The sequence below is a fragment of the Melospiza georgiana genome, chromosome 3 (genome assembly GCF_028018845.1).
Source record: "Melospiza georgiana isolate bMelGeo1 chromosome 3, bMelGeo1.pri, whole genome shotgun sequence".
In the NCBI taxonomy this organism is placed as follows: Eukaryota; Metazoa; Chordata; class Aves; order Passeriformes; family Passerellidae; genus Melospiza; species Melospiza georgiana.
Genome location: NC_080432.1, coordinates 75,807,726 through 75,832,805, shown reverse-complemented (window position 1 = coordinate 75,832,805; position 25,080 = coordinate 75,807,726). Strand labels below are relative to the sequence as shown.

The 25,080-nt window shown below is 38.2% G+C and overlaps 1 protein-coding gene across 1 annotated transcript in view; it reads right to left on the bottom strand.

Annotated features, from left to right (window-relative positions):
- Positions 1–25,080, bottom strand: part of TRDN (triadin) — a 272,472-nt gene that overhangs the window by 72,803 nt on the left and 174,589 nt on the right. The window contains 4 exon segments of the mRNA XM_058019925.1: positions 1,054–1,086; positions 13,369–13,422; positions 17,038–17,081; positions 20,009–20,054. Of these exon segments, the coding sequence (XP_057875908.1) occupies positions 1,054–1,086; positions 13,369–13,422; positions 17,038–17,081; positions 20,009–20,054 (177 nt within the window).

The following is a 25,080-nucleotide window of genomic DNA, read 5'->3' as shown; positions in this document are numbered from 1 at the left end:
AATGAGACAAGGAGTGAAATAGGCTCCAGAATGGGCAGATACTAAATATAGGTGGAAGGTATGCAATAGAAATTATTTTTTTAACAATTTCAGAGATTTGCAGAAGCCAGGATTTTTTTCACATTTTTGTTTTGAGTTTATTGAAACTTCTAGAATTGATACAGAGGAGGATCCAGTTCCAAAACTCTTCCTTTATATAAGTTTTCTCAGATAATTTCTTTACTATTCTTCACAATTGCATTAATTAAATCCAAATTAATTGAACTATCACATTTCTCTTTTTTTTTCATTATTCGCACCTTCATTCTGAAGTGCGGTGACAGGATTTTATGTTATAGAAAAGGACAAATTAATTTTTCTACAAATTGACTTTCTACTGTAGGTATTTCATGCTCAGAATTTCTATCTGAGAAAACAGAGTCATCTGATGAATGAGTCATCAAGCTTGGCTGTAAAAGGAGAAAATCTTGATGCTCTCCCAAATATGAATACACTGGAGAAGTGGGTTCCACTTGGGAACAAGAGCACCTTGCTACAACAATAAAATGCATGGGTACTTGGCATAAATAAAAATTAAACAGCCTACTTTTTTTACCTACCATCCACATTCTGAATCTTGTATTTTGTGTTTGTTTCTCTGTCCATTTACTGTAACTTCCTTTGGAAAGTGAAACTTTTTAAAAGATTAAATAAAGAATTCTTTCCCTCTTGTTCTTCTCAACATTTAACCAGATCTCAGTTCCAGAAGACCAAATGGTTGCTCCACATCCATTCAATTGCTTAAGTATCTTTAATTAAACCACCAAAATTATATTCATGGCTTTATTTTTTTATCCCTGTACGTAATCCTGTCTCAACTGAAAATCAAATCAGATAAATGAGACTCTAAAACTTACAGTCTTTTACAGGACTTACCATGTACTTTTGCTTCTTTCTTTGTTGTTTTGCCTGTAAAAGTAAATTTTAAAAAGTATCAAATATTAACTTCTGACAAGAATTAATTTAAAATATTAGGATTGTTTAAAAGTAAGATAAAAAGGAGAGAATATTCACCAGATTCCATTATTTTTTCTTTTTTATGTGGTTCTGGAAAAGAAAAAAAAAAGTAAAGTGTACATTTCTCTTCTTGTAATGCTTTGTTTGATTGCCTTGCACAACGATTTTCCATGTTACTATTGGCCATTGGATGTGACACATTCCTATGGACTCTCAGTTCAGTGATTCCTTCCCTGCTTTCCAGTAGGTCCTTTATGTTTGTGATCTATCTCTTCAGTGGTTTTTCACACTGGATAAACGGGGTCAGATTAGCTGTTAATAAGGGAGAGCAAAGGATTCATCTTTTATAAGGTGCTAAAAAGAAACCATAAAAATAGTGTAGGTAAAAACATCTGCAGTTTTGCTTCGGGGTGGTTTAAATGGAGGTCTGCAACCCAACTATATGTGCTTGAGGACAACAACATTTTAATGGTAGTTTCTGTAATATCTCTTTCCATGCTGCAAGAATGTGCTTTAACGCCCCCTCAGAGAAGGAACAGGGCAGCCTGCCACAGATAGAGACTGAACAACATCTACCAGCCAGTGCTGACATTCACAGTAGCAAAAAAAAAAATAGTTAAGATTTTTCTGTCTGCAGATGCTTTTAAACAGCACATGGAAAGGCTGTGCTGTGCAAGTTTGGATCTACACAGGAACATTTCCTAAATTCAAGAATATCTGAGCTGACTGATCACAAGATAGATGCCAGAATCATCAAATTCAAATCAATAGACTATCCTGAGGTGGACGGGATATTAATGAGTTCTAACTCAGGATATTCTATGATTCTGTGATTCACAAGGATCATTGGATCCTTCTCCTGGCTCTCCACAGAATAACCCCAACAGTCACACCACATGCCTGAGAACATTGTCCACGCGCTTCTTGAGCTCTGTCAGTCTTGGTGCTGTGGCCACTTCCCTGGGGAGCCTGTTCCAGTGCCCAGCCACCCTCTGGGTGAAAAACCTTTTCCTGATATCCTATCTAAACTTCTCCTGATTCAGCTTCAGGCCATTTCCTCAGGTCCTGTCGCTGTCAGCACAAGGAAGAGATCAATGTCTGCTGCTCTGTTTACCCTCAAGAGGAAGTTGCAGACAGCAATGAGGTCTAACCCCAGTCCCAGTCTGCACAAACCAAGTAATTTCATCCACTCCTCATATGACTTCTCCACTAGACACTTAAGTACCTTCACAGTCCTCCTCTGGATGCTCCCTAATAACTTTATATCTTTATATTGTGGTGGTCAAAACTGCACACAGGACCCAAAGTGAACACTTAAATACAAGCTCACTGCTTACTGGTATCGGATGACTGTATTTTCTCCAGGCTTATTATAGGTTATATTTGTATTAAAGCTGTGATATAGAGTTTTAAACTAATGTTTAAACAATTTCCATTCTAGAATCAAGATATAACGTTCCATGTTCAAAGTGCTTCTGAATGTTGCACCCTCACTAAAAGCAACCTTATTCACAGATGAGACCTATCACTCAATTGAATAAGAAAAAGGAAACAAGACCTGCCAACATAAAATTACTTATCAACCACATTAATATAATATTTCCATTAAATATTAATTTCTAATCAATGTTTATACTGACTGCAAAGTGAGTAAATAAAAGACATATTTCATGCAGAGCTATGAAAATAATTAATATTTGAAAGGACAGATTGATCTTAAATATGAAAGACCCCACAATTGTTAAGTTTTAAACAAAATATGTCATTACTCCATATTCTCACCCCAATAAAAGCTTATACTGAACAACATTTCAAAGCAACAAGATTGACTGAAATCATGAACGAGTCTTAATATAGTTATGTAAAGAACAGTTTAGTGTATTGATTACATAACAAATGTTCAAAATATTGTAGGCTCTTTAAAGACACATTTTATATGAGAAAAGAAATTTTTAGTAGAAATGATGATGGAGCAGGTTTGTGTCATCAAAAAAAAAAAAAAGTCATGGCTGTGATTTTCCCTGCAATATGAAAAAGTCATGGAAATAGAGAGCAAGATGGTATTTTATTGCCTGAATAAATGTACTTTTTTGATGGCATCCTACCCTGGGTTACAATTTTACTAGGTCAAGGAGGAAAACTATAGATAAAACTGAGAAGACAAAAGTTTGGGACTCAGTGGTTTGGCCACTTCAATGCTCTTAATCATGACATCATCTGCAGCTTTGGTTTTGTGTAGCCTGAGTGCTCTTCAGACTCTCCACTTTCTTGCAGATATTTTAGGACTTGTTCTGGAAATTATAATTTTCACTGGTATTGTGGGGGTTTCTATTAGACTATTGCTCAGGACAGCTTCATGGAAACTAAAGAAAATGGAATTCTACCTTTAGTGGTTCTGAGGCAATTATTTTCCTCTCTCATTCTAAGATCTCTCAGCTCTCAGGAGATCAGGGAGCAGAATGATCCTAACGACACTCAAGCAAGTGTTTTGGCAAAGTATAAAATAATCCATTTATTTAGCTTTATTTCACAATTTTTGTTTCCCTAAACTGCAAACATTAAGGAAGGCCTATAGAGCTTCTTTCATATTAGTTTTATTTTCAGAGGCATATGAAATAAAATCCTTTTCCATAAGAAAATTTATAAAAACGAATAACAGAGAATTTGACATGAAACATTTCTGGGAAATCTGATATGATATGAAATTTCAGGTGATTCATGTCCTGATATTTGAATGGAATGAACTGAAAACTTTTATTGCATGAGCCATAAACTGCAGGAAATTTCAGACCTAGATCTTTCCTGGTTGCTAAAAGTTATCATTCCTTGATGTCAACGTCTTATTCTTTACTTTTTTTGTACTTTCAGTAGTTAATATGACACATGAAAGGATATTGCCAGCTGTAAACACATCAGACATTTACCATGGCATTTGTCATTATTTTTATATTTCATCATTTTTGCATGTATATGAGATTGTACAGCATATTTTTATTCAGGGAAGTTTTGCTGGTAATATAGTAGTTTTCTACCATCCATGGAATTGAGATTTGATTTAGTTTGACATTTTACCATCTTTATTTGCTCTGATGCTTTAAACAAATGGCTTTTATTTTTTATGAAAACTGGCAAAGTTTTGTATAAAATGCTCATAAAACCATACAAATGTGGTTTTTGCTTCATTACTAGTGACATACTCCTAGGCAATTCAGAGTAGGTGGAAGAGAGAAGAAAACCTGAACCTTCCTCTGTAGCCCTTCCCTAAGCCACATAATTCCCTAAAGGAAAAACAGTGCTGAAAAGCATCTAGGCTTGCAAATTTGCTGAGGTGTATTTTAATTTTTAGTTCCAGAATAGACAGTCACAAAGTGTGACCCTCTGCCACCTGACAGGAAATAACAGTTGATTTCCTGTCATAATTTATGTAGGAATGAGCGTGTGACAGTGGTCACAGGGGTCTTAGGATGAGGGAAGAGACGAGGATTTGACTCCCTATTTCAGAAGGCTTGATTTATTATTTTATGATATATATTGCATTAAAACTATACTAAAAGAATAGAAGAAAAGGTTTCATCTCAGAAGGCTGGCTAAGCTAAGAATAGAAAGGAAAGAATGATAACAAAGCTTTGTGGCTCAGATACTATGTCCAAGCCATCTGGACTGTGATTGGCCATTAATTCCAAACATCCACACGAGACCAATCACAGACCCACCTGTTGCGTTCCACAGCAGCAGATAACCATTGTTTACATTTTGTCCCTGAGGCCTCTCAGCTTCTCAGGAGGAAAAAAATCCCAAGGAAAGATTTCTTATAAAAAGATGTCTGCGACAATAAGTGTTTCTGTGAACCTGTTATTTCCTAATTCAGATAAAGCATTCATGTACAAGAATGGTTCAGGAAAACAAAAATTGTATTGGGAATGACACCGATTGGAAAAGTTTAAATAAATGGCATTCAAAGTGGATATGAAAAAAATATGTTGTTGTGTGGGATGCATCACATGTTAATTAACCAACACCATTTTGTTTGCACTCAGTAGCTGAATAAAAATGGTGCTTTCTGTAGTTTTGTTTATCTTCCACCACAAATATTTCAGTGAAGCCTGTTGTCATATTCTATGCAGTGTCTTAAATACTTAAATTCTTAGCAGAAAGTTAGCTTAGTCTTTTGGTTTTGTAATCTTGGTTTTATAGACTATGCATAAAACTTCTCGGAACTTCATATCATGTTGCTTAATTAAAACCAAGTAAGACAGAGTGGTAAAGCTCTCCAAGTTACCCTGTCATTAAGAATATTACAAACATAACCATTTAGATAAAGAGAAGATCCCTTTAGTCCCTTCTGCTGACGGGAAATGTTGCAATATGTGTGCAACTGTGTTGTTAGACCTGAGATAATCCACATGAGAAATTCTGGCATCAAACTAATATGCATGTGTTTTTTTCCAATGGATTTTTGTGAAGAAAAGGAAAGCGGGTGACAGTTCGCTGTATCAGTATCTTTGTCAGAAATCTACTACCTTTTTGGGAAATATCTGACAAAAATTTTGTGCAAAGAAAAGAAAGAAAAGCTTGGATGAAATGCAACTGCATTTAGTTCCATCTATTTAGTCTGAGGCTTTTCATCAAAGGCAGAAAGCAATGGCATTAAAACTGTCCATCATAAATTGTTGGTGTAATATAAGCACATATATTACAGAAAAGTCTAATCCACACCACTGCTCCCCTGCAAATCAAGAGCCATTTTCATAATGATCACAGTGAACTGGATGAGGCCCTTTTATTCCCATTCTCGCAAAGTGAAGTTGATACCACTTCCAAAACATTAATGCCTGGAAAGATAATTATATCTGTAGTGAAAGTGATAGCCTGGATTCAACAAAGCTTAAGCATGCCCTTGAATGCTTTGCTAGGTGACTCTCATGGTGGATGCAGGAAAGGCTGTGGATGTTGCCTATTTGGACTTCAGCAAGGCCTTTGACACTGCCTTCCACAGCACACTCCTGGAAAAACTGGGAGCCCACAGCTTGGACAGGAGCACTCTGTGCTGGGTTAGGAAGTGACTGGATGGTCGGGCCCAGAGGGTGGTGGGGAATGGTGCTGCATCCAGCTGGGGCCAGTCACCAGTGGTGTCCTCAAGGGTCTGTGCTGGGGCCAGCTCTGTTCAATATTTTTATTGATGGCACAGATGAGGGTTTAGAGTCTTTTACTGGGAAATTTGCAGATGACACTAAGCTGTGAGAGTGTGTTGATTTGTTGGGAGGTAGGAGGGCTTTGCAAAGAGACCTGGAATGGTTGGATGGATGGGCAGAGTCCAAAAAGATTAAGTTTAATGAGTCCAAGTGCTGAGTCCTGCATTTTGGCCACAAACGCCCCCTGCAATGTTATAGGCTGGGGACGGTGTGGCTGGACAGTGCCCAGGCAGAAAGGGACCTGGGGGTGCTGGTGACAGCAGCTGGACATGAGCCAGCAGTGTGCCCTGGTGGCCAAGATGGCCAATGGCTCCTGGCCTGTGTCAGGAACAGTGTGGCCAACAGGAACACATTAGAGAATGGAAGGATTAGAGGGAGGTGATTCTCCCCCTGTACTTGGCACTGGTGAGGCCAGACCTTGAGTGCTGTGCCCAGTTCTGGCCCCTCAGTTTTGGAAGGATGTTGAGATGCTCGAGTGCATCCAGAGGAGGCAACGAGGCTGGTGAGGGGCTTGGAGTACAAGGCCTGTGGGGAACTGAGGGAGCTGGGGATGTTTAGCCTGGAGAAAAGGAGACTCAGGGGTGACCTTGTCGCTCTCTACAACTCTACAAAGGTGGCTGTAGTCAGGTGGAAGTTGGTCTCATTCACCAGGCAACAACTGACAGAACCGGAGGACATAGTGTTGAGCTGTGCCAAGGCAAATATAGGTTGGACATTATGAAAAATTTTTTATGGAAAGAGTGATAAACTACTGGAATGGTCTGCCAGGGGTGGAGGTAGAGTCACCATTCCTGGATGTGTTTAAAAAAAGATTGGATGTGGTGCCATGGTCTAGTTGAGGTGCTAGGGGATGGGTTGGATGTGATGATCTTGAAGGTCTCTTGCAACCTAGTCATTTCATTCTGTGAATTCTGTGATTCTGTGAACTCAAGATGGAGTTAAAGATATGTTAAATCCTTGTTGAAATTGGGCCCAATTCTAACCAAAAGTCTACTCAAATAATTGAACAAGTTCAGGGCTATGAAAGTTTGCCAGCATTAGAACAAACCACCTGAAAATGTCTTTTCTGTAAAGAGTGGACAGAATTCTAGAATCCTTTTAGCTCTGACTTTTTAATTGCACTTAATTTGACCCTCTTTTGGTGATATTATTGTTACTTTCATGTATGAATAAAAATAATTTTTGTAGTTAACTTGCTCCCCCTGCCTTGCTCTTAAAGTAGTGCTGTCTTGGTGTTAGCAATACAAAAGTACTTTGATACATAGCAAATATTTGGTGACAAAAAAAGAAACAAGACTGCATTTACAGTACAAGTGTCTTCACACACACTGTGATCTGAAAGGAAATACTGAAAATTATATTAACTCTATAGTTTCCTGAAACAGGGAATACTCTAAGGAAAGCATAAGTGCAAAATAATGTGCCAAGCTACGAGACTGGGAATTTCAACATCCTAGCAAAAGCAGAAAAAATATCATGAATTTTAGGCCATTTACTCAAAAACATTTAAAAAAAATTGGTGAATTAAAACTGGATCTCAGATTAGAAAGCTTAGTGTAAAATAAGCTATTTCATGCTCTATTTCAATAAATCCTGTGCCTAAAGAATTCATGGTTGTAAAGTAAAATCTTCTAACGTCAGAAACTTCTTCCCCTTACAGAGTATCATCTATTGTGACTTCAGTAAAGAATTCATTTTTCCTTTCCCATTCAGAGTCGGATAATGGCTCAACTTACATAATCCTGTGGACAATTTAAGACATCATGTTCTGTAATATTTTCTCAGACTTCAACTGGGATGAAAATGTCAGTGGGTTGAAACGATTTGTGGAATACATCTCCATCCACATAATGGAATCCTGCAGATATTAAGTGGCTGAGTGATGGACTACTGCAGCAGCAACAAGGTTTTAGCTGCTGAGGGTGCAGTGCATTCCTGGCAGACCAGGAGCAGAAGCTTCAATAAATTCCTGGCAGAGCAGCTCTGAGGCTTTAATAAAGCCTAGTGGAAGCACCCTGGGACAAACAATTGAGGACCAAAACCCAGTTTCTCCTGTCTTTTGGCATACTGCAGATAATCTCCATCTACTGTGCAAAAACAGGCACGCCTGGAACCATCCCTTTTAAACCAGAAAGAAAATTACTAAAAGATATGATACTTACATTCCAAAAAAGCTAAGGTGGGACAGAGGAAGAATTATGCTAAAATGGACTGAAAAGAAAGCTCTGGTCATTCAGAAGGACTGCAGAATGATCCTGGATCTAAATCCAAAGACCCTGACCAGCAGTATTAATACAGGTAGGGCTTAATTATTTTGTTTGCTACTGCATAAACACCTGCTATCTGAGTGAAGATTTATTTTGTACAGAAATAAACTGCAAAGCTTGTCCTTCTGCATTCAGTAAGTTACGTCTAACATTTTTCACCAAAAAGATCGGCTGTAAACCCAGAATATAAACCCTGAGAATGGCTGTGCTTATGTTCTGAAAAAATCTGAGAGGGTTAACTTCAGGAAACAGAAAATTGAACTGTCTAGTCCAGCTACCAGAATAATTTTCCTGGTAACATCAGTACGACAGAAATACATGCAGAGATGCTTTCACCCAGGCGCAGTGGCTGCTTATGAAGAGAAATTTCAGGGCACACAGAGGCCCTCAGACATAATATCCTGAAGAAAATGCAGGATGGAAAACTTGACTATGTCCCTACAGAGAGAGAGACAGGTGCCTTTTCCTTTCTCCAAAAGTACTTGCAGGGGTGCATAACATAAACTTGACCCTGATTTTCGAAGTCTCTCATCTTGGGCTGACTACACATATCTACACAAGATGGGAATACATAGTTTGATGGATGATGCAGGGGGTGTGGTGCTGTGACTTGAATCTGAGAAACTTGACAAACAATCATGATTAAGTTTGCCGGTTCCACTCTGTTGCTAAATTATGCCATAGAATTGCTGAATTTTATTAATCTTCTGTAACATATGGGTTTAGCTTTCTATATACTTGTGTTCTACAGGTGATAATTAAAAGATAATCAATAATCCAGCTCCTTGATAAAACTTCTCTACGTTTCAGACAAACCTACTGTGCCATAAACTCCTGGGTTCCCTTTTCATGTGGAATAAAAGCTGGTTATACTATATGGCAATAGTTTTCCTGCTGCCATTTTGATTAAATCATTCATCTTGAACCGAGAGTTAAAATAACTTCTCTGCTAAGTAGATAGCACCCGTTACCAATAAAACCAGTAGTTCTTCCTGCTTTGCACAGAGTGATCTCAACTATACAACCCATCCTCTAACCAAGTTTTTCAGTATAGCCTGTATTTTAATATTCTGTACTTACCCCATGGACCCATTTCCTACATTATTTCATATAAAATGTCCTCTTTCTGCTTCTTACAGTGAAAAGATTGGCCTAATAAAGTAGTAGTAGCTCTGGTACAACTGGCTGTCAGTCTGGGAGATTGGATGCAGCTGACATCTGAGCACTTAAAATTAGCTATTGTATGTCATATTTATTTTATTCTTTCTGCATCCAGACTAAATTTTATTGATTTTCAAGAGGGAAATTGTGCTTAAAAAGAGTTTCTGTTATGAACCCAAAGCAAGTGGTGAATAAGATATTTTTTGCATGTGTGCGGAGAGGAAGATGGGGAAAATTAGGCATTAAGAACCAGTAATTAGGCAGTTAAGTGACAGTACAAAATCTGTTAAACATACTGTAAAATTAATTAAAAATTTCAAGACCATTCCAGGGAAATTCTAAGGATTTAATTTTTGCAGTGTTGAAAAGAGTTAGAACTGGCTTTCAAATCAGGCAAATTATCAGGGGAAAGCACTGTCACTGGTGCTTAGAGAAGGTGCAGGAGTCTTGCCTATGAAGGAGGCCATCTCCTGAGAGGGACTCAGAGATGAGCTGCTCCCATCCCTCTCCCTAGCTATGGGAGTGCCACTAACCAGTGGCGCTGAGGCTCCTCACTGCCTGCCAGGGAATAGTCAGCCTAAATTAGGAAATTTAGCTGGAAATGCTCTCTGCATGGTTTGAGCCTGTGCTCCCTGCCCTGTCCTGCACCTCCATGCACTGGCTTTTCCCACAGTGTCAAAACAGACCCAGCAAATTTACTAAACCAAGGTGTGATGCCTCTGCCCCACCCAGCAGAATTAGCTGCAGCTGTGGGGCATGGTCAGGATTGAGGCGTGAGCCTCCAGAGGGATGGGAATAAGAGGCAGATTTCCCTTCTAGCTGCTCACCACCTACATCCCTGGCTCTGAGAAACCCTTCAGAGAGAGCCTGCTGGGCCCAGCACACAAGGGGTGCCTCAGGAAATCCTGCGAAAGAAACCTGTGCCACTCCTCAGGGCAGAAGGACAGGCTGATGTGTTGTAAGGGTGGGTCACTCTCAGACCATTTCTGCTTGCACAGCTGGGGGGACAATGCACTGTGCAGAAAAAAAGGAGGGGGTGCCTGCGGGATTCAAAATGGGAACAACATAAAACAGGGTTACTGAGGAAGATGTGTAACAAAACATCTTCAACACCGATTTTTCCCATTAGAATATCATCAATTGCTTATATCTAAGAAACTGTCCTGCTTTACAGGCAAATACTGGGATCTCAAGCCCAGTTTCTGATGACTACCAGAGAGGTGATTTTTTTCAAGTTAGAGAAATCTGGAAATGCTTGAAAATACCCACTTTCAAAATTAAGTGATGGAAATGTATTGAGGCTGGATTCCTAGAGCAGCTGTCATCTTACAGATACATAAGTTCTCATAGACTTCCAAACACCATATTAACTTTCTTTATGTTCTCTGTATACATGTAGGGAGATTAAAATAATGTATGTTGAATTAGGCAGGGATTTCTCAACCAGTGACATTAGGATCAGGAACATATGTGATGTAGATGCACTGTGAGATGACCAGCTGTGCTCTCAGTCTGTTCAATCTGTTAAGAGGAATAAACCTTGAGCTTTAGGCATTCTTGGGTACAGGTTGTGATGTAATAAGATATGTGGAAGAAAATGAAATATGAAATTGGATAATGTATTTAATTTACTGTGCTAATAGGAAGCAGTCTACTTACGATGTTGCCAAACAAGCATATTTCATATTTTGCCATGGTGAGTTATTCTGGTGGTAAATTAATTTTCAGAGAACTAGAGGGGAAGCTAAAATGTAGACCTCAAAACCTACTGCCCTTTATAATTTTTAAGGCAAACTAGATATTTAGAAGTGTGTCAGAACAGACAAATTTATTTTATTTTTCCATAAGAAGCCATGCCAGTTTTCCCCTTTTCTTTTTCTTAAGCAGATTACTGTCATCACCATTCTTGCCAACAAGCAGACTCATTGGAATATTTTTCAAACATGAACACAAATATTGGATGCAAGCAGGTGGAATGAATTAATTATAAGCATATGGTTCTAACATAACGATTTCTACAGAGTACTGTTGAGACTTCTAAGGGTCTGGCAATACAACACACTGTGGCAACAAAGCTGCTTTAAGAAATTATCAGTGACATGAATGTAAATGTTTGTGGAGCCAGCCTCACTGACAGGCTGAACAACCTGCCACACACGCATTCCTAGCACAGCTTTCAGCTGTAAGCCATGGTGGTTGGCACTGTTGTGTTAGCAGAGGTGAACGTGGTGTCAAACACAGCAGGCAGGGATGGGGACCGCTGGTGGGGAAATGGTGCTTCCCAGGCTGGTGTCACACAGGGCATGGCACAGCCACACAGTGTGTGCTGCAATAGCCCACATGCTCTGGCATTCCAGGCTGTGAGTCCTTCTGTGGTAGAGACAACTGCAGGTCTTCCTGGCTTGCACTGATCCTTCACCAATTCCCAGTCACCCCTACTGATGCAAGACATTATTCCCTTTTTTGGTGGAGGAAAGAGTCTTTGTCATCCACAAGAAGACATCTCTAACTACCATTACATGTGTTTCATATGATTAGATAGAATTTTTGTCAATATGTTTTGCTCTATGTGTGATTGGCTGAAACCTCGGCTGAGATGGCTTTATGCTACGCTGTAATGTAACGCCTCTTTGGCATTCCATTTGGATCAGAGAGCTGGGAACACGCTGTCTCCATTGTCCTAACAATGTACTGAGACTGATGTGTGAAATAAACAGCTCAGGACGCTGATTCGGATTGCCCCGTCTCCGTTCGTGATTGTACATAGCTGCCGTAGCAGAGAGCTCTGAGATAGACTACTGAAACAACCTGAACTAGAGAAAGATAGCCAGAAAGCAATCTCAAAGGAAAAACAGCAACTATCTCAGATCCATACAGGGGGATCAGCTGGAGGCAAGAAGCAGCAGAGGAAGTGTGGGCTGGCCACTGCTGGGATGCCAGCACCAGGCACAGCTCAATGGCACAGTCTGGTGCAGCACCAGCTATCCTGCTTTAGACTAGAATAATATTATGGTTTTATACTCTCCACATTTTCGTTTTGGAATTCCTGAGGGTTTTTTTTGATAGTTAATATAAAATGTAGTCAAACTACAAATACAATGACTATTCAGGTTGTTATTCAATATATTGGGTTTTATTTAATTAAGAAGAAATGAGATAAGGCATTTTTAAAGATGAGTGTGAAGCAGATGGGATAATAAATAAATAAAAAATATTAGATTTTTACAATCCAATCTAAATTCAGATAGGAATTTCTGCCATTATTTATTTTAAAAAGTTTCCTTGTCTTTTCAGTACATATTTATGATTATCCAGGAGCTCCATTTTGACAACCTACTGTGAGATCAGTACTTTTAAATACCAGGTTCCCTTCTCAAAGGCTTTGAATACAGCTTCACACAGAAAATAAATACTGCTTTTAAAATCAGACTCTACATTCAGATTAATTTTTTTATCTCAGGCCCATAGAATGGCCCAATATAGCACCTCACAGCTGCCATGGGAGGACAAGAAGCAAACATAACGTTAGAAATCAGTGCTAAATACTTTTTTGCTTAGCAAATATTTCACATACACATATTTGCTCTTTTCTTAGCAAATTTTCACAATGATTTACAGCAAAACAGGCAAAAAAATCATCCCAAAAACTGACAAGAACCACTGGTTTATGTGCAATCCAGCAGATGGTGCTATGATGCAATAAACTGGTTCACGAGTACAAGAAATGACATGCAAACATTTTCCTTTTTTACCTGGTGCTGCTGCTTTTTTGATGGCTGGGTTGGCTGCAGGAGCTTTTGCTGGCTCTTAAAAAAAATAAATTAACCATTTAATACAAAGCATTGTATTTTAAAAACTCCACAGAAATCTGAGGAAAGGCTTCCGGGAACATATTTTTTAACTGAAGAGTTAAACAAAGAGATTACCAAAGGGAGAAGGGCTGAGTTGTTTTCAATAAACTCAAAGGCAATGAAAGAATAACCCGCTGAAGGGCTAGTAAACTCTGGTTGTTAGGCATTGAATCCCTTCTTTCAGCTTTTTCTGCTCTCTAGTTGGCAAAGCAGAGGAAAGAAGGCATGCAGGGTTCCAGCATGGCCTTGCCCCTCAGGCAGCAGCTGTGTGCTGGGAGCCTCTGCATCTGATCCTACAGCGAGGAGAGCAGAAGGTCCTGAGCCAGCCCCTGGCAGCTGTTGAGGATTCACTCTTGTGCATCCAGTAGTGGCACCTCAGGGGATCCCATCGCTATTCACAGTGGCATCCTTCCCCCTAGTCTGAAACTGGCCCTGGTTAGAAGAGATGAAATAGGGCTGCTGCAGCAAAGCACATCCACTGAGTTGGCTACACCTGGAATATCCCTCCATCCTGAAGAGTGAAGGAGCACTAGGAGAATGCCTTCATGTTTGATCCTGCAATTTGAAGAGCAATTTCTGTATTCTCCTAGCAGAGAAATGTGCCCTGTCTGGCCATTTAAATGCTCTTGGTCTTTTCATGAAGCATTTGCATTATATTGTCTTTGTAGAGTGTGTCCTTGGAGAATGAAGGTCCCAATGATGTATGATGTGTGCATCCCCATGTGGATTTGGGGAATCTTCGCCCCATACAGAGCATAAGTAACCTACTACCTAAATAACCTACTAAATTTATTCACTCTTTATTAGTATTTTGTTAATTGCTTTTATCCTCAGGAACTACCAAAACAAACTGTAATTAAACCGCAATAGTGTAACAAATATCCATAAGCTAAACTTCACCAATGGTCATAAAAGATGTTTTTGCATCAACTAGAAGGTTCTTTCAATTAAAATTCACATTTTCACATCTCGAGAGGAAATAACTAATAATGTTAATCACAAGCTGAATTACAGAATGCCAAAAAATGTTAGTTAAACCTGCACATCTGCCACTGCATTATTACAATGAAAAAGAACATGGCTAAATCAGGAATGTAATTTTGAGTCCTTCCCCTCCAGTCTTTTGAGAAGTTCATAAAAGATGCATCAGATTGTCTTGTGAAACGGAATGAAAACAAAATATAGTTTGCATGTGCAATGTGGACTGCTTTATTTCCATCCACTTAAAAGCCCACAGCTGATAATTATATCCTAACTTAGTTATTATCACTGCATTGTAATTATTTGGGGTGCTCACCCCTCCTTCAGGCAAATTTGTAGAAGACCTTGAAGAAGAATTTACTCAGTATCCCTTTTCTGAGTGCCTGTTTTTGCACAAGAGGTCCAACACACATGTTCTACAAGTGTCAAATGGACCTAACACAATATAGCAAGACTCTTTGCTTTATCCTCCTCTGAGTTCTCAGCTAGAGTATGCTTGACATTGAATTTTTAAACCTTTTTTTATAACATCTGTGAAAAAAAACCCTAAGGATTCTTTGTGTTATACAATTATTTTGATTTTAAATATTTAATATCTGAGAAATTAAAATAACTTTGAGAAAAAATAAAATTAAGGATATATTTGACTAAAAAATTCTGTAATTTATTTAATTTTTGTATAGTTTTTAAGAAGCATTAGAACAAAAGTGCACAAAGTTTAAAATGGCTTTTGCAAGCATACTATTTCACGTTTGCTATTCACAAATTATTTAAGTGCTAATGATTCTGCATCTTTACATGAGCTGCCTTCAGCTGAAAATTTCACTCATGTGGCAGAGATGGGAAATTTTGCTATGAGAGCTGCTGTGGAATTCTCCCATGAAAAGAATCACAGAATGGTTTGGGTTGGAATGGACCTTAAATATATCTCATTTCAAACCCCCTGCCAGGCAGGGACACCTTCCATGAGACCAGGTTACTTAAACTCCATCCAGCCTGGCCTTGAGCACTTCCAGGGAGGGGACATCCACAGTTCTCTGTGGAACTTCACCACTGTCCCAGTGAAGAATTTCTCCCTAATATCCAATTTAAACCTACTTTCAGTTTAAAACCATTACCTCTTTTCCTGTCACTGCATATCCTTGTGAGAAGTCCCTCTCCAGCTCTCCTGCAGGTTCCATTTAGGCACTCAAAGGCTGCTCTGAGGAATTATGTCTCCAAATTAATAGGTAATTGAAGACTGCTTGAAAACAGGTTCTTATTTCACTAACAGGACATTACTTGTAGAGTAAGTGTATGAAATGTTTTGTTAAATATTTCTGCAAAATTTGCATAAGAACGCAAAGTATAAGCTTCTTTTTTTTTTTTTTTTTTTTTTTTTTCATTTCCAAAAGAAATCTTTTAATAAATTGCTGCAAAACAGGATGGCAGGAGATTGTTCTGCCATAGTGTCACTGACATCCTTGCATAAAAATCCTTTCTTTAGGATTTTTCCCCTTCTGGGATGCGGAGGCCCCAGAAGAAGAATGTAAACAATTGTTCTCTGCTGCTGTGGAATGCAACAGGTGCAGCTGTGATTGGTCTTCTGTGAGTGTTTGGATTTGCTGACCACTCACAGGAGAGTTGTCCTTGCTTTCTGCTGGACACAGAACTTTGTTATTAGATTCCTATTCTATTCTCAGCTTAACAGTTTCTGAACTTCTCTCTCTATTCCTTTTAGTATAGTCTTGAGGTATTCTATATCATAATTAATAAATCCAGCCTTATGATAATGAAGCAAGATTCTCGTCTATCTCTCTCACCCTGAGGAACCCTTGCAAACCCATGTAACACCACAGAAGTCATGAAAGTTCATACATGGAAATGAGAGTCAGTGCACTCTTTAATTGTGAATTTGAATCAGATTTTGAAGCCACATATTTTTCCTAATTTTTTTTATATGCTGAACTTTCAGACCAGAATACTGAGCAGATGAAGTCTTACCAAAGATACTGCCCTACTGTCCCTACTGTGTTGAGGCACTGACACTTGAAATTTGCAGAAAAGGAAGATGTAGCTCTTCCCTTTTAAGTGATACCCAAGTTCTCAGAGCATTTTTGGCTATTTTCTCAGAAGAGCATAATTCCCATCTCTCTTCAGATGTAGAAGCTTCTTAGTTGGAACCAGAGCCACCTAGACAGGCAGGGACCCTTGTTTTGCATTTGTGAAGATAAACTTGGTCTACCTTGGCATGTTCAACTCTGGGCCTTACCAGCCTTCTCATGAAAATTGCTGCCGCTGAGATCACATTCAGCTGAGACCTCAATTTGACATTTCCTCCCCTATGAAACCTTTGTTTTTGAAGACAGTGATAGGAAAGAGGGGAAGGCAAAACTGTCAGTCACAAAGAAGAGTGTGCAGTTAGAAGCAGGATAAGAACGGATTAAGAAAGTAGGAGGCAGCTGAAGTGTAAACATGTCATTTTTCAATTATAAATGGCATAGCTACTTTCTTCTTTGTATTTTCAACAACTCAATAAATATTATTTTTGGAATAATGAAACGAACTTTTGAAACTGCATGGCATATAAAAGAGATAGTAGTTTCTTACTTTTGAGTTCTTTGGATGCAGCAGCTTCTTTTTTATCTGTAAGAGAAAAAAATGCAAACACATAAGCATAAACACAGTAGAGAAAAGGTAGACAGAAAAGTGCAGCATGTGCTTTGGAGGTGAAACAGCTTATTTTCTATAAAGTGCATTGCAATGATACAGTGATTCATTCCACCTCTGTTTGTTCCATGGAACAGTGGCACTAATTTAGTCCTAAGGGTAAATACAGGAAAGCCTGTGTGACCCTAAACACTTTTGTTTAATTTTGGTGTGGTTATTTGTGGTGTTTGATACATGGCTGAGTTACCATGGCTTACATGCAGCAGCTGAGCTATGGTTACTCACCATGCGCACGTGGTCAGGTTGCAGGAACACAAGGGAGGATGTGCTAGCAGCCTGAGAACAGAGATGTAATGAAAGGCACTCTCACTGCAGTTGTGGATCACACAACTGAGGCCTACTTTAGTAGATTTTCCACCTAACACCTTTTGAACTTAGAGGTACTCAGCCCTACACATGGTCAATGTGTAGCAGGCAAAATTCACCCCTGGTTGACTTGAATTAAAATTGAAATTACTTAGCTGAATCAAAATGCAGCATGGCCAAGCAATCTACCAGAAATACTTAAATAGGCTGTTCAGTCTCACTTAAGGTAGGATTTTTGTGCAACCTTTTTGCAGGACTTTTTTTTCTGATTGCTGAGAGATTTGGCATCTTTACTGGGGTGATATAAGCATGCAGAAATATGCAGAGATAGCTTCACTCTCCATTATAATTTTTGGTGCTATTCTACCTCAGGGCTTTTAACTGGGTACAAAATTACCCATCTTTAGAAAAATTCTTGGTGTTTCACATAGCTTTTTCACTAGTCTCACCTGTACAACCAAGAAATTACTCGTGGGGATCTTGTGAGGCAGGAGCAAAGGCATGCATAGAGCAGTGGTAGAAGATGCTCCTCTGGATGGTTACAAGGAAACCAATGCCATCTCTAATTAACTACTTTGTTTCTGGAATATAGGCAGGATAATTCTTCTGTCCACAACATTTCTGAATAATAAATGAATTGTGCTCTTAAACACTAATATGAGAAATACTTTGGGGCATAAACTGTCAAATTAAATTGCTTGCAAATCCAAGACTATCCCATTACTGCTAATAATACAAAGTTGCTTCTTTTTCTGTTGCTTTCTAAATTGCCGTGGAGAAGTTGATACGAGATAAGGTAATGCAAATGACTGCCAAGTAGTCTAATAATCTTGAAAAATTTGGAAGAAAATATATTTCTACTTGGGTGATATGTTGCTCTGAACTGAAATATTTCTGGGTTAATCCTCTGCTTCCGCTAACTCTCTGTGAAAGCATGTTCTGCAGGCATTACTTCAAAGTATGATAATTACCACATTTGGATGAAATTAATCATGAAGCAGCTTCCAGCCACGTTATCTGGCTGAGGAGCCTATTGAAGTCTTCAAGAAGTGCCTATTAGTTGCCAGATATGGAAATTTTGAAAGGTATATATTGCAATGATATGAATCATTTATCACAATAATCTTCCATTGCTGGAGGTTATAAAAAAAATAAATAAATTGACAGCACTATTTACAATAACAGACTGGATCTAAATAAAACCTTCAAGTTATTTATTTCCTTTTTTCATATAAGTTGCCATTTATTAGGGCAACATACTTTCGTATATTTTAAACCCATAATTTATTTTGAAAGAATCGATGTGTTTTCCCATCATCTGAAATATATAGCATATAGTAAATAGCTGGACAATTTTTCCAGTAAGAAAATCTTATAATTTTTGGGGGTTGTGTATTTTTGTTTGTTTTTAAAGTGCAGAAAAATTACCAATACCTGATTCCAACAGCACTTATTAATATGAAAATGTAAATAGTGTCAGGATATTCTTTTCAAGCCAAGGTCTCACTTTTGACTTCTAAAGCTGTATTTATCCAGCTAGGCTGGAGTGGTTAACAGAAAATTGTCCAGAGGAGGCTGTGTAGGACCTTGAACCCTGGAAGTACCTTTGAAGGTGTATACAGCAATTGCATCTACACACTTCAATGAAATAAATCACCAAGTTGCAAAGAAAGAAACAACTGGTAGATCTTGCAGAAGGAAGGACAGCTGATCAGGACTTCTGAAGTCCCTAAATATGGTTACCTGCTATAAGGCACAATTGACACATAGCTTATCAACTCAATGGAAAACAATACCAAAAATTAATTGGCCAAGAGGTTATACTGGTGCAGTTTGAGACAGTGAGAAATGGCTCTCATTCATTGTTACTTTGCACAGGTCTAGGGTTTAACTTTTAAGCTATGTGAGTGTGGAAGACACATGTGAAGACACATTTGATATTTAGGTCTTCTTAAAGGGCTCCAGTAAACCACACAAATACTGTGCAGTTCAAAGATTTGGGTACCTCTGACATCCCTATCAATTTCCTTTTCTTGAAAAAGCCTGCAACAGACTTTAAAAGGCTAAGCTGATGAAATAATTGATCATCTGTGGAACATTGTAAAGCACCCTTTTTACAGTTGTTCTCTGGAGGTATTAGAGGACAATTGTATTCTGGTCTATATTCTTAAAAAGTAAACACGCTTGTAAAAGCTCTCCTCAGGTGAATGAACAGGTTTTTCTTTTATTGACTCTTGTGAAAGACTAAAGTACTGTAATACTTAGAATATTATTTTATTAAAAACCACCAAATATTTAAACAAATATGGTATTTGTTCTTATCTCTACAGGCTATAACAATCAGCTTTGAATTCAAACTAGGAACAAGCATTTGGCAGCCAGCACAGATGTATCTCAGTAGAACAGCAAAATTGTATTTTATTTTTTTTCCTCTTTTTAGCACATAGCTCGATTTTTTCCTCAGGCCTCAATCAGCATTCGTTTGAAGTAAACTACCAGTACACATTAACTGCAAATGACATCTAAACTACACATGGGGCAAGGAAAAAATCCCTCTAAGCTTATACAGTGCCTTTCATGGCAGTGAGTCCCTAGGAGGTTTGTAATAAGCTATTAGACAAGGATGCCCCAGTGCTCTGGTACAGAGTTTGGTTGTTTGAGTTTAAAAAACTTCCAAAATGGAATATTTCAAACACTGCTATGAAGTGAATTCCAGATCTGGGGTTCACAAAACTTTTACAACTTTTTAACAATGGATTTATAATACAGTGTACATTGTACATTTCAGAACAGGAGATCTCCTCCATGCAACCTATAATTTTGATAACTAAAAGGAAGTTCTGGGAAATTAACAGGTCTCAAATTGTATTCTGATGAAAGACTTCTCTGTGTCTTTTTTCCTAGAAATCTTTAACTCAAACATACCTAGGGGTATTAAGAAAACCTTAAAGTATTATTCAGATAAATGAGTATATCACAGACAGTATATTGATAGCTCAGATAATGATGTACCATGCTAAAATAGTAGCCAAAACCCTCCTAATTAGAAAAATTCTTGTATATGTTGTATCTAAAACAGCCTCTCTATTTGGAAGCTTAGAAAAGAACATGTTGGTAATATCAAATTTGCAAACAGAAAATAATTTCAACATCAGTGGGCAACCACAGCGTCCAAGTTGAATGGTGGCTAATGTCCTAACCAAATGTGCTGTTACCCCATAGATTCTTCCTCTGCTGATCTGGACTAAGCACCAAGACCCCAGGGAATTACCAGATGCTTCTGGAAGATTTGATTCACGGAATCAAAAGAAAAAAATTAAGATGTTAAGCAGTTACTGAAGGAGTAATTCTCACCCAAAACCTTAGCTAACACTTTCAACTTCTGTTTTGTACCTGATGATCTCGTACTAGAATGGACTTACTCAAACCCCGCTGACTGGCTAGTGGTCTGCACATACCCACAGAAAATAGGTTGTGTGATGAAAATGCCTCACACAACTTGACTGTAGCTCTCCAAGCAGAATGTTCCTAGTGAGACTCACACATATCTTGCCTCATTTCTTGGTTCTGTTGTTATTTTGACATAGGGATTCAATTAATCTAGTGATTAAAAATCAGAATAAAAAGAGAAGATGGCAGAAAAATGAACAGAAGCTTCAAGAATCAGAAATAATTGTGTTGAAAATAAAAATAATATTTTCCAGTGTTTTGAAGTCAAAACTCTGTTGGTTTTTCAGAAATAAAACATAAAACTCCTGGCTGTTATTACCAACCAAAGCACAGTCAATTGAGTGCATGCTTTGGGAGCTTGGTTCTGGCTTTGCAAGTGCAATGCAATAGCAGAGTTTTCATGACATTGCATCTCACAAGTATGACAGCTAAGGTTCCCTGTGCTGCCCTGATCAAGGGTTCACATGACTGGAAATAAAAATGATAGCAGGTGGCCTCTGATGGCTGAGAACTTCCATCATGTGAATGGAAAACATAATTAAAGTCACCTAGAGACGAGTCTCAATACTGTCTGCTCCCAAGCTAGCAGATGTACCAGAATTTGGAAACAATTTATTAAGTGGCACAATTTGTAGCTAATGTGATTTACAGAGGTAAAAGAGGAACAGACACTGGATGGCTGAGCATTTTTCAAAATGAACTGCTGTTGAGCATATAGTAATTAAACAAGAATTTTCAAACCTTCTATTAAAATATACTGTGGTTTAATATTTTTTTTTCATTTACTTGGAGTTCTTAAAACTATTTTCCACAATATAGTATTGATTTCATCTAATATTCCAAGAATTCTGGGAAGTGTTCATTCCTGGGATGCCTTAAAGAATTTCTTATTAAGTTGCTTTTTAACTTATTTTTCATAATTTTTCATTAATTACATGGCATTATTGAAGTAATTTTTACTTTACCACATCTAAAAGCTTTTTAGAGTATTTTTAAATTTTGATTTCAGGCACTTCTGAAACAGCAGATGCCCACATGTAGGGGTGTTATATCAGAGTAATTACACCTTTCTGGTGTAATGTGTCCATTTTACAATAAAGATTTTAAAAATTCCCTATAACATAGAAATAAAGAAATAATATTTCTTTCCTTACTAGACTTAATCTATGAAGGCTCTATCAAAATTGCTCATGCTAATCTAGGATTAAAATTTTAGTATCACTGAACCCCTACAATTTGACAGAATAAAAGAGCTATTTAGAGATATCAACATTTCTCCCACATGCAGAGTTCTGTGGTTCGACCAACACTTAATCACTGAGCATTGCCATATGCTCTGTGACAACTTCTGGCAAAATCTCTTGCCTTTCCAAAATTACATTTCTTGGTGGGCATGAGAAAGGTACCTCATTTCACCAGTGAGGCTGAAGTTGTGCACAAGGGAAAGCAAGGTACAGTGCCACCTCTGCTTCAGAGCTGTTCCTGACCCATTACATGACAACAATAAACTCTCTGACCAGAGTTTAACCATCTTCCTTTGAGAGTAATGGGAACAACAACGAAATTCATTGGCAGAGACCAGTAAGCCTTGAATCCCAGACTACAGGTTTTGTATTGCTATCTTTTGCCTGCAGAGATTTCTTCATGTAAAAAAAAAAAAAGGGAAACTGTAGATAATGTTATTATAGCTGAGTAAAACAGGCAGATGCAGAGCTTCTGGGTGTTAAAATCAAATTTCCTGAAGCAACATGAGACTGGAATATAAGATAGAAATTTAAAAATGAACTGATTACTGATACGGTATGTAAAGGTGATGAATAATGTAGAAAAAGGAGTTAGCTAAAAATTCCTCTGTTGTTGATTACAATGGAAAATTGGTGATAGCACTCTTAAAGGTGGACAGATAATTTTTCACTAAGCAGGAAAAACGCAAAACTTTCCATCCATTCTCTGAGAAGGGTGTCTTCTCACCTCAGCATTGTCCATATTTCCTCTCCACTCAGAGTAGCAGGCTTTTTGATAGTTTCTAAATTTCTTTCATGTCTCCAAGTCCCTTCTGATCACCAGCCCTTGGAGGTGCTGTTTTGTCTCTGCAGTGTCTCCTCACACCACCATTTCCAAGGCAGCTCTATATTCAGTGCAGCCAATGAGTGCCTGCAAGCCCTGGGCACCAGAGCATCAGAAGCAGATAGTAACCTAAAGCCCCAGAGCTTTTCAGAAAGTGTTTTGGCAATGCACATAGATGAAATACTAAATGTTATCTCAAACAGATTTCCCAAGATCATTAAAAGGGTTAGCTCAATAGAGCAAAAAATAAAGCAAGTAGAGGAAGGATGTGAGCAGACAAGTGATTCAGTTACAGTAAGGAAAATGCCTGCACTTTGGGAATGGCCAATTTCAAGTATAATAGTGGTTCGTGGTTCCACTAATTGGTGATTTCTCCTTTCTACTTTGTAATTTCTGGAATGAATTCAGTCTTGCGCACTGCAGAGCAGGTAGAAACTTGTTCATGTTAAATACATTCTCATGCATGAACAGTATCCTTGTTTGTATCAGAATTCCTGTGGCCAGACAGACTATGGCAGGCATCATCTCCCCGTACTCAACACAGGTGAGGCTGCAACTCAAATCCTCTCTTCAGTTTTGGGCTCCTCACTTAAAAATCATTGGAGGACTGAGATGAGTCCAAAGATGGGCAATACATCAGGTGAAGGGTCTGAACCACAAGCCCTGTGAGGAACAGCTGAGGGAGTTGGGCTGATTTAACCTTGAGAAAAGGAGCCTCTGGGGGTGCCTTATCGTTTTCTCTCCCAATTACCTGCAAAGAGATTGTAGCAAGATGGGGATTGGCCTTTCTCCCAGGTAATTAGCAGTAGGACAAGAGGAAATAACTTCAAGTTGTGCCAGAGGACGTTTAGATTGGATACTAAGGAAAATTTCTTTGCAAAAAGGATGCTCAAGCATTGGAAGAGGCTGCCCAGGGAAATGGTTGAGTCATCATCCCTGAGGGTATTTCAAGTGCTCTTTAGGAGACTGGTTTAGTGGTGGACTTGGCAGTGATGAGTTCAAGGTTGGACTCAATAAGCTTAAAGGTCTTTTACAGCCTAAAAAGATCTTCATCAGGCATGGTTTAAAAAAGCAAAACTCAGGAGCATGATATGAGATTGCAGTCGTCCACATACAGAAAACTGCAAGTGCAGCTAATTCCAGAAACTGCAGTCCTTTCGAGAAAAGATAGCAGTATTTTATGTAGCAAATGTGAGTAATAACATTACTTCCTAAAACTTAGGAATCAGATATTTTCCTGGAATAACATGTTGTTTGAATTAGCATAAATATTATAAGAGATGAGAATTTTCTTTAGCTTTTTTTTTTGTTGCTTAAAACAGCTGGAGGATGCACTCTAAACTTTTTGTAATAAAGCTCAGCACCAATACTGTTTGAATGATTCAGAAGAGAATTTTGGGTTAGAATAGGCTTTGTTAAGTGCATGCATGCTATGCATCCTTGTGATATCTCTTTCTGTACTCTTCAATACAAGTCCATTTCTTTCTGTCTGTTGGATAGATAGATGTACAGATTGCATCTATAGGCATTATCACTAGGAAGAAGATATTTTCTTATGTCTGAATACAGATGCTGTCAACATTCTCACTCTTTGAGAAGGTAAATCTTAAATAAAGAAATGTCCATCCATTAATCTTTATAGGTGACACAATAATCTAATTACACTCTCATAAATGAGACAGAATCTATGAGAAAGCAACTCCATGCAGAACATACTGCAATGGAGCTAAAAGTCAATGATTTTCTAACCACAGTTATGTATGGCTCTTCCGTTAAAGAACATTTGCCTATTCTATTTTCCTAATCATTCAATAATACTTTATCTGACTTAGGCTCTCAGAGTAACATAGCAAACCACAAAATTGGCTCTGCTTCTTGGAAAACAGGTCAGGAGAAAAGCATGGCCATTGGGAACATTTACTGAAAGGATCATAACCAAAAGTGAAGGGTAAAGGCTTATATTTTAAGTCAAAAATACCTCTGATCTATGAACCTTTATAGGGGAAAGGCACACAAGAGACTGAAGTATACTTTCAATTCAGTGACATGAATGTCTTTATCCAATATATGCTCATCAAAACTTAGTAAAAGCTTTTAAAG